The following is a 14,005-nucleotide window of genomic DNA, read 5'->3' as shown; positions in this document are numbered from 1 at the left end:
ATGTTCATTTCATTTCATCATCTAGAACCTATATTATATCTAGCAGAGCTCTACTCTACAACCTCGACCGATCCCCCATCTCAACCTGAAGCTTCTTCCAAGACTCAACGCCCCTCCTCGCCGCAGCCTCAGGAGTAACACTCCCATCCCTCATCGCCCGATCAAAAACCTCCATAGAAACCCACCCCCTAAACCCCTTCTCAACAATCCACGCCCGAGCAATCTGCGCAACAGGCAAATACCCACCCAACTCCCGCTCAAGCGGAAAAGGTCGCGCATGTCGCGACCACGTAAACTCCTTCGCCTCCCCGACCACCGCCCACGGATGTTCAGCCGAATAAGGCGGATCGAACCGCTCCGCATCAGAAAGCTGCACATAGAAGATCTTCTCGACAGGACAATCGCGCACAAACCGCGCAAGAGACTCCCGCAGCCGTAAATCCGCGTCCATCTGCTTACCGTTCGGCGAGGCATTGTCGCCCCAGATCCGCGTCCCTTCGTGGAACGTGTCCATGCAGAGTCCGAAATTCGGCCGGTCGACACGATTCACTAGATCTAGCGCGGATTCCCATGTCGAGCAGTTCACGCCCCAGGATAGGGCTTCGTAGGCGATTGAGATGGTTGGTTTGGCTGAGGCGCCGAGGTCCGCGAGACGCTGGAGGTCGCTGACGATGATGGTTTCGTCGCGGCTGCAGTCGCTAGCGAAGATCGAGGGGACTTGGAGGTAGGGTGCTTCCAGGATGCGGGCGATGTCCATCCAGTGCTGCGCTAGGGCGAGTCTTTGGGATAGGGGGCTTGATGCGCCTTCATAGTTTTCAAAGGGGGCTAGGGAGAGGACTTTGAAGTCCAGTGTTTGGCAGAGGCTGCGGATCTTTTGGGCTGCGGTTTGGATTGGGATGTTTTGGGCTTGGCCGTAGGTTGCTAGGTCGTTGTAGACGATTTCGATGCCGGCGAAGCCGCCTGCTGCGGCGGCACGGATCCGATGGTCTAATAGATGGCCTGGGTATTGGCTGATGGAGATACTGGAGATTGCTAGTTTGTTGGACGCCATTTTGTAGAGCATTGTTGGAATCTAGATCTTGTTGCTTGAGTTGAAGTTGATATATTTCCCAATGCGGAATTCGGTTTCCGGTATGAGTTTCACCCCGCAATTCAATCCATTCGATGATGTCTTCAATGTGGACTTGATGTTCCTGAGTGTGGAGTGGAGTATTTCGGTCTTTGATCACCGAAAAATAGTGATCGTCAATCGGTTGGAACTATGAATCCGGGGTAACCCTCTTTCACTCTCAAGAGGTTTATATACACTGAACCACAACGCTTTTGAGAAAAATAGTGAGCAGTTTCTGTTTTTGGCCCAAATTTTCACCTGCCAATTCCAGTGATACTCCAAACATGCCCAACGAGCCACAACAAAGCTCGTAAAGGCCAGCCCGAGTATACCACCAAGAAAAGCAACCAACCTGGAAGGCCCAGCTACCTGGAGTAGTTGTCCGCCAATAGGAATTCCAATCAAAGTACTATCCAAGTGTCAGATGTGTTCAATCACCAGGATATAATACAGCACGACACGACTTACCCAAAACTGGCAACAAAATAACACATTCCAAACCATTGCCCGAATTCTTCAGTTCTACAGATTTGACCGACGCAGACGGGAGTTAAGCTGAGGATGCTTCCAGTTCCAAACCCAAGAAGGAATGCGAAAGGATAAAGGACACCGATGTAATGGCCAAAGGGATACCACAGAATAAAGATGAACATCGTGGTTATCGCCATCATTACAGTCATGGTGTTGAAGCGTCCCCAGTAGTCGGAAGCTGTTCCTGAGAGCCATCGACCAAAGGCAGATCCGCTGAGCTGTGTTAGCATTGAAAGACAGAGAAGAGAGAGTAGGTATAGACTCACGCATTCAACACCACCAAGAGGTAAACACCAGTCTCGGAACCAAAGCCTTGAGATAATGCATATGTCGGTATCAACCCCAATGATGTAAATAGCACAATCTCACTGACTGTACGAATGTGAGCATCCATTCATTCATCCAACGGTATTTGCTCAAGTATCACATACAGAAAGCACCGACAGTAGTCCAGATAAACCTCGAATCCCCAAAACACCGCACATCAACAATCCCCTTTCTCCGCTTCATAGGTAACCGACTCCTAACACAAACGTTTCCGATAGAAAAAAAAACCAAGAAGATAAACCCTAGAATCCTCAATGCCCACCCCCACCCCAGCCCCTTCAGCGCAGCCCTCAAAATCAAAGGAAAAGTAATCCCCCCCAGACTCGACCCCGCCATAGCGACCCCGGTAGCAGTGCCCCGTCATCGACAAAACCAATGCGACAAAATCGCCATGCCAGGCGTCGAAACAAGCGCACTGCCCCCTCCCCCAAGCACACCTAAGCATAGCATAAACTGGTAATACTTCTCACAAGACCCAAGAAGAAATATAGAGAGCGTATAGAGGACAGAGCCAACGAGCATAATCCATCGCGGCCCGTACCGATCAAACATCGGCCCGATCTGTAGGCCTAGCACTAGGTTCAGGAATATGAAAACAGACGGTATCCATCCTATTGTGCTTGAGCTGTAGCCTTCTAGCTGGTGCGTTTCCCAGTGCGATTGCAGCACCCCCACTGTGCTCATCATGCCGAATGTGCAGGCTAGCATCATTGATGCGCCGGCGACCACGATCCACGCGGCTAGGCCGCCTTCGGGGTATTCGAGGGCGATGTGGGTTGGGGAGTCGATTGATAATGTTTCTATCCCATGGTCTTGTCTCTCGTTGGGGCCCATCTTGGATATAGATCACACTGTGGTTTGGGGGTTTTCGCACAATGAGAATATGTGTAGAAGGAGATTTCGATTGTGTATATTATGCGAAAGCGATATGACATTGGGTCTCCCAATATTAGTTATTATGGAGTAAATATATGGAGAACGCAGGGAATGCTGGATTTGATTGGTTCAGTCGCTAATTTGTCCCGGAGTAGGCAGGCTTTGATACAATTGTTTCTTGCAGTTGATTTATCTCTCTTGTTGAGGAATTGGGTGTATTTGATTATACTACAACTGCTGTCATTCAGAGACTTGTGATAGAAGGTAGGGATAGCCAGAATAATAAGAATATAGCTAAGCTATACATTCTTAAAAAGGAACAGCAAGAGGCCCGCTTGTTTGATTCGACATTGTGTTCATATAGCAAGAGTGAGGGTCATGGTCATCACATTTAATAGCAAAGTTGTGGCTGGGGCACACAGCAGCTCAATCGCGATCGGGAGTGTTCTTTCTATTGGGCCATACGCCAAACCCCAATTCTGAGACGAGTGAAATGGTGGCACTTGTGTATCCTCCAACCGCAGAGTAGTGATAACCCTCGTCGTACCCAGCCGGGAGACAGTTGAACGGGCAAACATCTCGAAAGAATCTGGAGTTACATTCGTCCGCATAATCGAGCGCTGTGTCTAGATCTTCCTTTTATGGGAAATCGAAATCATAGCTGTTGTGCATTCTAAGTGAATAACCGCCCCGCTCCTTCAAGGTAGTTAGCTCTTTCACGGAAATTAAAACCTCGGTTCAGGCTTTGAAGGTCGTACCCGGACCATCCTGGCTGCATTCGTGATATAAACGCCGTTTGAAATAACTATACCGATTTTTGAGCTGATACTTCAGAGATCTTCGTGGGTTCTCCCGGTCTCTGCTGACTTGCAAAGGACATCGATTAGACGCTCTCGGGTGGTCAAATTGGTGTACGAATAAACGCAACCATCAATAAAGCCTGCATATGGCGCACATTGTTTCCCTTGCACCCAATTGGCAGAGTCCTTCTGTGCTGGACAGATCCAAGCCGAAGGTGGGTGGAGCATAGAACAATCAGCGCAGTATCTCCAACGTGAATCTTGCAGGCGATAAAGTAGCCTATCCCTGAAGTAACTTTCCTCATGGAATTTGCGCAGCCAGAATCGATTGCCCAGCGACAAGCAATTGCCTCGTGGTAGAAGTTCCTTGAAAGTCAGGTTTTTGGTCTTGAGTAGGGACTTGAAATGAGCGTAAAGACCTTTGTTGGTCAGTGCAAGGCAAACGTCATCTGGAGTTATGAGGCTATTGCATATGAGGTCTAGTATCTCTGTTGGGATTTTGTATGGCCCAGGGATCTTATGAAGCTCAGCTGTCTCATTCATGTTTGTGATATTTGTGAGGTTGCTGAATCGTTGCGTTTATTTCTCAACGGAAATGCCAGATATTTGAAGGTAAACTGAGCAAATTCAAGGGGAATTGAAGTGCATTAGGAACTGCAATAAATACATATGTATTTATGGCGGTTAAGTCATCGGGCTCTGAGCCGCTCCTACCTAGGGCGTCGGAGGTTTCCCATAATCAATCAGACCCTATGCTCTTTAGCACTGACATCATGGCAAAGTCCAGGTCTATAGTACGAGCAACTTATGATGAGCTCTACAGATAGAAACGCATCTGAGAAAATTGACATCAAAGTAGCTCATATTCAAAGAGCAATTCCCTACATCGATCACACGCTCTGTCTCTTGCTTCATTTTGTATAACATTTGATGAGAAGATCTGACTTCGACTTAAAAAGGAGAAAAAAAACGATGTTGATAACAAATATCTCGATAATTGATTATTTTTAACGCCGTCAGGAAAAGCAAGGGTGGTGGTGATTGAAACCTCTGACCAGTACGAACTGAGAACAGCCATTTTACGGCCATTACAATATCTCTAATATTGGCCTTATATGAGGCGGCTGTTTAGAAGACCCCCATCTACAAGACCCCAGATTCCTGACCACCCTGATTTTGACGGAATGGAGGTTTTTCTCGGTCACTTCAACCCACCTCCATCTATTGTACCACTTGGTCCAGTCCATGAAGCCATTCAACGAATGAGACTCGCCAAAGAATTCTTCAAGCCATTTAATGGCATCCTTGTTTGGGCAACGTCTCATCGCAACTTCACTCTCTGTAAAGTCAACCACGTAAAAATTGGACACTCGAAGCGAATCTTTGTCCCGGACAGTGTTTTTGTTGAGATTATAGAGCTCGATTTGAGTTATCACGGTCGTACCGTGCCTGGTGAATTTACATTTATGGTTTAAACACTGTGTGGGCCTTTTGTAAATGAATCCGGGTAATCGCTTCGCATATCTGTCAGTGCTCGTGGCGCTTTTGTAGTTCTGGATCATATCGAGTACGTGTTCTCGGTGGCTCAATGCGATGCTCGTACAAGGGCACAAATCAACGAGGCTTTCGTATGGCATACATCGATTCACCAGGGGCTTAGCGCAATGAGCACAATCCTGCTTTCTCTTTTTTGGGCGTTTCCAGGCCGAATTTGGATGTAGCTTAGAGCATTCAAGACATAGTTTCCAACGCTTATCTTCTAGGCGGCGGAGGAGCTTCGTCCTGTCTTGTTCTTCAACCTTGGCCTTTACAATCAGCCAGGGGCGACGGCCCTTCCTGGGGAATTTAGGGAGAGACTGGTGCCTATTTTTGGAGGTTAAATGGGCGTATAGACGCTTGCTGGTTAATGCGAAACAAAGTTGGTCTACCGCTGTGAGATTGTCGAAGATGAAGTCAAGTATCTCTGCTGGGAACTTGAGTATCTTAGGGAGATCATAAGTTTGAAGGATCTTTTGCTTTTGTTTGCGCCCTTTTATGATCATTTTGCCAGTGATCAAAATAGTTAAAAATGAAGGTGGAAATGAAGGGGCAGATGAGAGAAGTCATCAAGTCAAGCCGCCTCTCTTTAGGGTTTCGGAGGTCAGCCGAACTCAGTCATAGTATTCCAACATTACTAAAGTGACTCTTATTTGATATGCAATCTCCTACATCGATGACGTGCGTTGTTGTTGTTGGTTTTTGTTTCTTGTTTTTGTGTACAATTTAACGGTAGTATCTTATTATCAAAGATTGAAATTTAAGATATTAGAGGAATGTATTTCTATATTCCTATATTCCTATGGTATAGTATAGGATCAGTATAGTATAGCATAGTAGAGTGCATTTCGAAATATTACTCATTCCAGGAACGCAAAGAGCTCGAGCCTATTATACTCCGCACTCTAGTTCGCATCCCACTATTTATACTCCTCCACCTCCTCTTCTTCCTCTTCCTTCTCCATCGCCAATATAAAATCTCCAATATCCAATAACAACAACCCTCAATCCAACAATGCCAAACATCTCCTTAACCCCATCTACAGGCCCAGCCCCAGCCAGCTACGAAGCAGAAACAGAAAGACACACCGCAACTTCCCCAATCCCCGCACCAACAACCACCCCAACTACAAGACCAAAATACCTCTACTTCGCCTATGGCTCGAACCTCTCCCCAGCGCAGATGGCCATGCGCTGCATTACAGACCCTTCATCCAGCAAACCCCTTGCAATAGCCAAACTCTCCCACTGGCGCTGGCTAATCTGCGAAGCGGGATATGCGAATGTCCTGCCGCCGGCTGGACTGCGGGTTCCCGGTCAGGATGATGCTGCGCCACAGATCCCGGTTTCGGGGGTTGAAGATGCGGTTTATGGGGTTCTTTATGAGATGGTTATTGCGGATGAGAGAATTCTGGATGGGTATGAGGGGATTGATACGCATGCCGGGGATGCGGATGGGCGGTTTGTTGATGTTGATGTTCGGCCGAGGGAGCAGGGGGATGGGAGCTATAATAAGTGGTTTGTTGAGGCGGAGGTGGTGAAGTGGTTGGATGATGGGGAGCATGGGGAAGTGAAAGTTTTGGTTTATGTTGATGAGAACTGCGTTACGGTGTCTAAGCCCAAGTTTGAGTATATTGCGCGGATGAATCGGGGGATTCGGGAGTCTGTGGAGCTGGGGATGCCGCAAAGCTGGGTAGACGAGGTTATAAGGAAATTCATCCCTGAGGAATAGCTGTTGCATACATACGTATACCTCGGGTAGACAGATTAGACTGGTAAAAGTTTGAAGAACTACGTGTAAGTCATTGTTCTATTCACGTATCAGTTGTATTTGAAGAAGCTATTCTATATAGGATGATAATCTGGGCAGCTTTGGTCCAGCCAACTGAGGCGGGTGCCGTCGACCAGCGAAACAAGGCTCCAAGCATGCTCCGTTGAATCTCGAGTCGAGTAGGTTCGATTGGGTCCGAGATGCGCACCGCAGGATCGGGGTCGGGCTTTTGGTCATTATTACCGGTTGTGATCGCAGAAAGAGGTGGGGGGGTTTTTTTGGGCAGTGGTATAAATTAGGCCTGGCCGGAAAGGAGAGTGTAGACGGGGGCGGGGAGCTTGTCGCGGCCGTGGAGGAACTCAAGCTCGAGGAGGAAGATGAAGCCCATAAGTTCGCCGCCCATCTTCTGGATGAGCTCAGCACCAGCGTAGGCAGAGCCACCTATCGAAATCAGTACTTGTTCTTGTATATGTGTGTTGGATATCAATGCTCGTCACATACCAGTAGCGATAATGTCGTCAATGATAAGGACCTTCTGGCCGGGCTTGATGGAGTCAGCCTGCATCTGGAAGAAGTCCTGGCCGTACTCCTTCTCGTAGCCAACGGTCTCGCAAGGACCGGGAAGCTTGCCCTGCTTGCGCACGGGAACGAAGCTGGCACCGAGACGCAGGGCCAGGCTGGGACCCATCAGGAAGCCACGAGCCTCAAGGCCGACAATGACATCGGGCTTCTGGCCACCGTGGTTGGCGAGAATGTGCAGCTCCAGGGAGCGAATGAGGGCCTCATGCAGAGTGTGATCGGCGAAGATGGGCATAATATCCTCGAACAAAATTCCCGGAGAGGGGAAGTCCGGGAATTGGCGCAGGGCACCGCGCAGCTTTACCTTAAGACTGGCGAGTTCGGCGGTGCTGGCGGCATCGTGATTTCCGGGCTGTCCGGCCTTTTCGGCAACTGGGGAGGCATCTGGAAGGGTGGAGGACATGATGAGAGAGAAGGAGGGAGAGAAGAGGGGAAATGGGTAGAAGAAGTAGAAAACTAAAAAAGACAAAAAAAAAAAAAAAACCCGTCGAGGGGAAAATTGAAAGTTGAAAATTACGCTAGGGTTTTCGATAAGATAGTGATTTTGCCCCTCTATATTTACCTACTACAATTTTACGGTAATGGCCCCCGGGGGTAATATAGGTCTAGATCTTTATTTTACTTTATTTCATGCTTATCTGGACCTTGATATGTATATGTATGCTATGTAGGTGGGTATTTATAGAATGATATCTCTGATCATATTCATATTGATATTCTATAAAGTACTATATATAAATCTACACAATTCATGATAAGTATACTGTATCCTACGGTCACATTCATGGCGTTACTATAAATTACAGGCGTATCACGCAATGCATAATCTAGAACACCTAGTATCTGACTTAAGTATCTAAGTATCTAGTTACGGAATAATCGTAGTATATCAAACTAGTAAACTGTGTATCTGACCCGCTGCGGGTTCGTCATGATCTGCGAAGTGATTAGCGCTCAGTCCTCTCAGGGTACACGAATCAGGGTCATCAACTCCATCCGACTCGTTCACCTTCCTTTGTGTAAGAAAGTCTGGATCTTTCCAAGCTTTGATTTCTCGGTATGTGAGGTACTGGTGTAACATAAATGACTCACTGCATCCAGACCGGGAATATTCGATATGCTGGGTCAGACCACATATATACCCTTGACACGTACAGCCAATAGTCACACTGGGCACTGGAGGCCGGACCAATGGGATATCTTATCCCACTCCGTGATCTGAAACTCATTAGAGTGGCTTTATTGAAACGTTCAGGGTACTTACTGCAGACCAGGATGTCTGTTGTGCAGATACCGAGAGAGTGGTCCGTAATCCTACCCCTCGTTTGGAAAAGAACAAACACAGCAGAAAAAACAATACAGCTCACAACTTGTTTTCCATGATAGTTTCGCTGTAGAACCTATGATATTATCAATTGCTTGAGCAAAAATAAACAGCAAAAAAAAAGTAATCTTAAAGACCTGTTGGTTTTTAGGAAGAGCCGAACGCGGGGGTCGAACCCGCAGCCTTAAGATTAAGAGTCTTACGCTCTACCGATTGAGCTAGCCCGGCCTGGGCTGTTAGAAAAGTTCAGCCAATAATGCTTTATAAACCAAAAATATTACCCGTCGCCTGTATATCGAGTTTAGTTATAGTCGAAGCTTGATACATCAGTTTTAATGAGTGGTCTTGAAGGTGCTTTCTTTTTACTAGTCACCCTGGTTTCTATTTCAATGTCAAACAAATGGTTGTGGCGTAAGTCTCACCGTTATGCGTGTGATATATATTTGCTCATGGTAATCCACTTGATCAACCCCAAAACATTACCTCAACCATTGAATCACATTACCCGCAACAGAAAGAGATACGACCGGGAACAGATAGAAAGAGAACAGTAAGAGGCCAATGCTTGAATCAATCGCCTGATTGATTCGACCATGATCTAAGAATCCCGGATGTGACAGGTACACCGACCATCTCAAGGAGAGTATAGGCCACCATCTCCGATCTCGGCCGCAGGGCTAGAATCGCCAATGTAGCGTCTGTAATGGGTTCGGTTGCATTATGTGAGCTGGCTGGAAGGGGGAGCGGCTTCCGGATTTAGGTATTGTGGTCGGAAGTTATAACCACCGGGGGAAAGGGGGCGGTTGTTGGTGTCTGCGCAAACAGTGTCCCTCGCACGAAAGCTGTTTCGGAAGTGTGATTGCTAAAAGACCTATTAGCCTTGCCATTACCCATGCATTGTAACTCCATAGTCAGCCCACCAAAAGGTCTCTCTCGCTTTGTCTGGCCTTCAAGCAATTATGCTAGCGATTCTTATGCGCCCACCTCATCCGGCTGGGTAATGTAAATGCCTTGGACTAGCTATGTGGTGGCTAAATCTTCCGCGCCCAATTTCCTCCAGACGATGACATCTACACCCACCTGGTTAATTGAAGTCACTTATTGTGGCATGTTGATCACTTAGTCTGAGCGTCTGATGAGCGAATTTCCACTCAACTCTACAAGCCTACCTGCCTTTTACATGTAGCTCTGCTAGCTCCGCTAGTATTTCTTCTACGGCCAACTCTGCATGCAGGATTTTTATCCACCGATTTCGTTCTAGGGTCAGAAACAACCCTCGAAACTATGTCCGGAATAGAGATGGTTGTGCATGGTCTGTTAGGTGTGTTTGAAGTAGAAGGCTTCCAGTCAGATAACGTAGATCCCAGTGACACCATATGAAAATCTAGATGGTGAAATGAAAATAAAGTGAGAGCTAACTAAGAGATGAAGTAAGCAGTAAGTGAGACATCGGGAGGTAAGTGGAAGGATAAGTAAGAAATAAAGTGAGAGAGAAATTTCCAATAGATTAAGTACACCTAGGCACATAATACTGCTAGCGTTATCGAGTATAGTCATACGTCCTACCTATGTGGGATATCACCTCTAGAAATATCATCTATCCATATGGTACTGATTTGTATAGCTCCGTAAAAGATTCTACTTACTGTTCAGGTGGACCCACTAGTTTATATACTTCCCGTTTTAGCAAGTCACCACTTTCCTCTTCCCCCCTCTTCTTTCCCCCAGCCTCATGCTCTATATCCAATCTGGTGGATGCGAATCCTCTGCTACTGCTACTTAATTCCCAAGCTAGCGGGTCCCATAACGGCACACAGAAGCGCCGAAACGGCCTCACTAGCTGTCTGAAGCTTATGTCCAGTGAGAATATTTCATATACGGTGCTAGACGTGGGCAAGCAGGAGGCGTTACATTTATACAATCTGGGAATGCTCTCTAGATCCTGAATATTGCGCTAAGTAAAGCCATCCGCTAGGCCATTAACGAAGCTCGTATGCCGTACTGCGGAGTTCTGATGATCCTTCGCAGCTAGTTAGTTCTATACATAGTGTATATTTTCACGATAGCAAACAAAACGTAAATTCACTTGAAAAAAAACATACAACAGTGAGGATTCGCTGGTGGTCACCCACCCAACTACTAACTCACCGGCGTGTGGCTTAAGTACGGCTGAGCGGACGGGAAGCCCTGTTTTCCACACCCTATGGTCGTATGTACTGAACAATGTACTGCTGTATACTATATAGAATAAATTTCTTAATCTTGCTTGGAACCTGATAGCATGTAACTTGACTTGAAGATCGCCACGAAACTAATGCCGAAAATGACGCACATAAATTCTACTCTGGCCGGAAAGCGGGATACTGGAATCTCGCCACTTTTCCGGAATCTTTCAAGTACCATTTTGGACGGATTGGCCACCTGGGAACATACGTATGTAAAATAACTCCGGGCCAAACTTAGACCTCGAGGCATCTCTTGCGCATACACTTCTTCTCTACTTCGACTTGACCATTCTTCAATTCAGCTTTGATTGGCTGGAATAATGGACCGAAGGACGGGGGGTACTAATTGGATCATTTTATCTCTCTCGGGATTGTACAAAATATAAATCTTCGATTTAATCCTACATTTCGCCCTTTAAGTCACACAGGGAATATTATATGCAATGTGAGCCTCCTCAAAATCCTACCTCATATTAAGTGACATAGTTATAGGGATGATTGGTGTCCTCAAAACATCGTGGATGTGACGGGACTGCAGCGTATTGAACAAATACGAGCTCTTTTTTTTTGCTTCCACTTAGCCCTGGGAATTCCCAGGGACTTTAGGGCGTCAGTCTGACAGGCAAACAATACCAATTGTCAACATATGCAACTCAACCAGGCTCTCCCCACTCCCCCATGCGTGTCTCACGTCCAATAGTATTATGGAAGTAAGATATTACGTAGCACCCCGCACTCCCCCAAGATAAAATATCCAGAGAAGTGAGGGCCTTGGGAACTTCTAATCTGGTTCTTCATCGATCAAATCTTGTTTCTTTCACCATGGGCGTAGATACCTTATACGGACAGGGTGTGACACTCATCTGTGGTCTGCTGGCCCTCTATATCTTCAGGATAACCACAGTTTATGCAAAATTGAGGAAATTTCGAGGTCCTTCATGGACTGGCATCTCAAACTGGCCTCATAGCATAGCGATACTTCGGGGAAATTGCCACGAGTGGTATGCAGAAGTCAACAATAAACATGGTGCGCATCTTAGCAGGCACTGAGAGTGCTTTGTGCCTTGAACCTCTACGAAGGTGTAGCTACAGCTAACGGTCTCGGCTCGACTTAGGTCCTATCGCCCGTGTAGCTCCCGGTGTGCTCATTACGTCCTCCCCCGATGTATGGATGCATGTAAACAACAAGCCTGGCTATAAACGCTCCGATTGGTACTACAACGCCACGCGGATCGAGTATCGGAAAGATAATGTCTTTAGTCAGACGGACAATGCAAAACACGAGCAACGGAGGAAGCAGATGGCTCCAGGGGTATGACAGCCGTTTTTTCTTTCTCTCCGACTTCCTTTCCATTCATTCATGGCAACGTCTGAACCAGTGATCTTTCATAAAGTATTCCGGGCGGGAGAATCCCAACCTCGAGGGTACTATAGATGAGCGAGTTCAAGAGTTGCTGACTCTCGTCCGGTCCAAATATGTCTCCTCAGATCAAGTCGTACCAATGGACCTATCAAAGAAGGTTCAGTATTTTACCCTCGACGTAATCAGCAGCGTTGGTCTCGGCAAGGCATTCGGTATGCTACAAAGTGACCATGACGTGGAAAACTATCTCCAATCGACCGAGGAGGGACTTGAAATGGCCAATACCGCTCTCGCCTTGGGCTTCAGCTGGCTCGCTCAGGCGCCGTTTGTCGGTAGGTTTATTGCACCCTCCCCGAAAGACAACAACGGCTTCGGTAGGATGATGAACGCCTGCTTCCATCTTGTCGACGAGCGCGCTGCGAGCTCCACCGACGAACGATCCGATATGCTGGCCTCTTTCATACGTCATGGCTTGCATGATGATGAGCTGCGCACCGAGGCCCTAGAACAGATCCTTGCAGGCTCTGACACTACCTCGGCTGCTATTCGTGGTATCCTTCTGCACATCCTGACGAATCCACGCGTCTACCTCAAGCTGCAACGCGAGATCGACGAGGCCGTGCGCCGTGGCGAGGTTTCAAGTGCCGGCGAAGGCCTGATTACTGCCGCGCAGGCTAAGCAGCTCCCGTATCTTCAGGCTGTAATCCGAGAAGGTCTACGGGTCTGTCCCCCCGTTGCAAACATCTTCTCGCGCGATGTCCCGGCAGGTGGCGACACTCTTGTCGTCGACGGTGAGAGCGTATTCCTACCAGGTGGCGCCAGTATCGGGTACTCGGCGTATGGTATGCACCGGAGCGAGAAAGTTTATGGTAAGGATGCAGACGCGTTCCGACCCGAGCGCTGGCTCACATCGGATCGTGCCATGCTGGCTGAAATGGTTCGGACCAGCGACCTTATGTTTGGTCACGGAAAATTCCAATGTTTAGGCAAGGTTGTTGCTCAAATTGAGATTGGAAAGTTGGTATTTGAGGTGAGTAGGAGGAAAAAAACATAGCATGTCTAATATCGTCTTGTTTCTCACCACATACAGCTCTTGCGCAACTTCGACTTGGCGTTTATCAACCCGACGCATCCCTGGGATGTGCAGAACTACCTTGGGCTTTTCGCGATCTCAAACATGTGGGTGCAAGTGACGAATCGAACGCCCTGTTCTTCGTAGGTGAGCAGGAAAGACAGGAAACAGTTGTGTCAAATTGAAAGTTACGCTCATAGAAGATGTGCCCACATATTATCATATCTTCCGAGAATCCCTTGCTATATTACCACAATACATGCATGTACCTGCATATAGGTACATAGTTCAATAATAAAAAAGGTAGATCTAGGTAATGCATAACACGTTCTCGGCCCAATAAACCCAAAACAGACTAGTCTCTCACATGATCCAGCACAGGCCACCTCGCTTCACAGTTTTTCCGTTTTTTCCGATGATCCGCTGTTCCGTATAAAGCGACCTGTTTTTTCTTTTCTCAACCTGTCAAGTTTATGAAGTTTGTGCCTCT

At 47.2% G+C, this 14,005-nt stretch overlaps 6 protein-coding genes across 6 annotated transcripts; 2 read left to right on the top strand and 4 right to left on the bottom strand.

Moving 5' to 3' along the window:
* Positions 1-55: 55 nt before the first annotated feature.
* On the bottom strand, positions 56-1,063 carry N7529_001724 (sugar phosphate isomerase/epimerase family protein; the record flags this gene model as incomplete). The annotated part of the gene is made up of 1 exon (XM_057237255.1): positions 56-1,063. The coding sequence occupies one exon, from the start codon at positions 1,061-1,063 to the stop codon at positions 56-58; it is 1,008 nt and encodes a 335-aa protein (XP_057101942.1).
* A 1,266-nt stretch (positions 1,064-2,329) lies between these two features.
* Positions 2,330-2,803, bottom strand: N7529_001723 (uncharacterized protein; the record flags this gene model as incomplete). The annotated part of the gene is made up of 1 exon (XM_057237254.1): positions 2,330-2,803. The coding sequence occupies one exon, from the start codon at positions 2,801-2,803 to the stop codon at positions 2,330-2,332; it is 474 nt and encodes a 157-aa protein (XP_057101941.1).
* An 872-nt stretch (positions 2,804-3,675) lies between these two features.
* On the bottom strand, positions 3,676-4,188 carry N7529_001722 (uncharacterized protein; the record flags this gene model as incomplete). Its single annotated transcript, XM_057237253.1, has 1 exon — positions 3,676-4,188. One exon carries the CDS (start codon positions 4,186-4,188, stop codon positions 3,676-3,678), a length of 513 nt encoding a protein of 170 aa, XP_057101940.1.
* Positions 4,189-6,196: 2,008 nt separating this feature from the next.
* On the top strand, positions 6,197-6,913 carry N7529_001721 (gamma-glutamylcyclotransferase family protein; the record flags this gene model as incomplete). Its single annotated transcript, XM_057237252.1, has 1 exon — positions 6,197-6,913. The coding sequence occupies one exon, from the start codon at positions 6,197-6,199 to the stop codon at positions 6,911-6,913; it is 717 nt and encodes a 238-aa protein (XP_057101939.1).
* A 334-nt stretch (positions 6,914-7,247) lies between these two features.
* On the bottom strand, positions 7,248-7,934 carry N7529_001720 (adenine phosphoribosyltransferase APT1; the record flags this gene model as incomplete). Its single annotated transcript, XM_057237251.1, has 2 exons — positions 7,248-7,393; positions 7,454-7,934. 2 exons carry the CDS (start codon positions 7,932-7,934, stop codon positions 7,248-7,250), a joined length of 627 nt encoding a protein of 208 aa, XP_057101938.1.
* Positions 7,935-11,902: 3,968 nt separating this feature from the next.
* N7529_001719 (cytochrome P450) lies at positions 11,903-13,662 on the top strand (the record flags this gene model as incomplete). The annotated part of the gene is made up of 4 exons (XM_057237250.1): positions 11,903-12,107; positions 12,196-12,392; positions 12,475-13,473; positions 13,534-13,662. 4 exons carry the CDS (start codon positions 11,903-11,905, stop codon positions 13,660-13,662), a joined length of 1,530 nt encoding a protein of 509 aa, XP_057101937.1.
* Between the last annotated feature and the right edge of the window lie 343 nt (positions 13,663-14,005).

Source organism: Penicillium soppii (genome assembly GCF_028829465.1).
Source record: "Penicillium soppii strain IBT 18220 chromosome Unknown utg000002l, whole genome shotgun sequence".
Taxonomy (NCBI): domain Eukaryota; kingdom Fungi; phylum Ascomycota; class Eurotiomycetes; order Eurotiales; family Aspergillaceae; genus Penicillium; species Penicillium soppii.
Note: the sequence above shows the minus strand (reverse complement) of the source record. Positions and strands in the feature narration are given on the sequence as shown.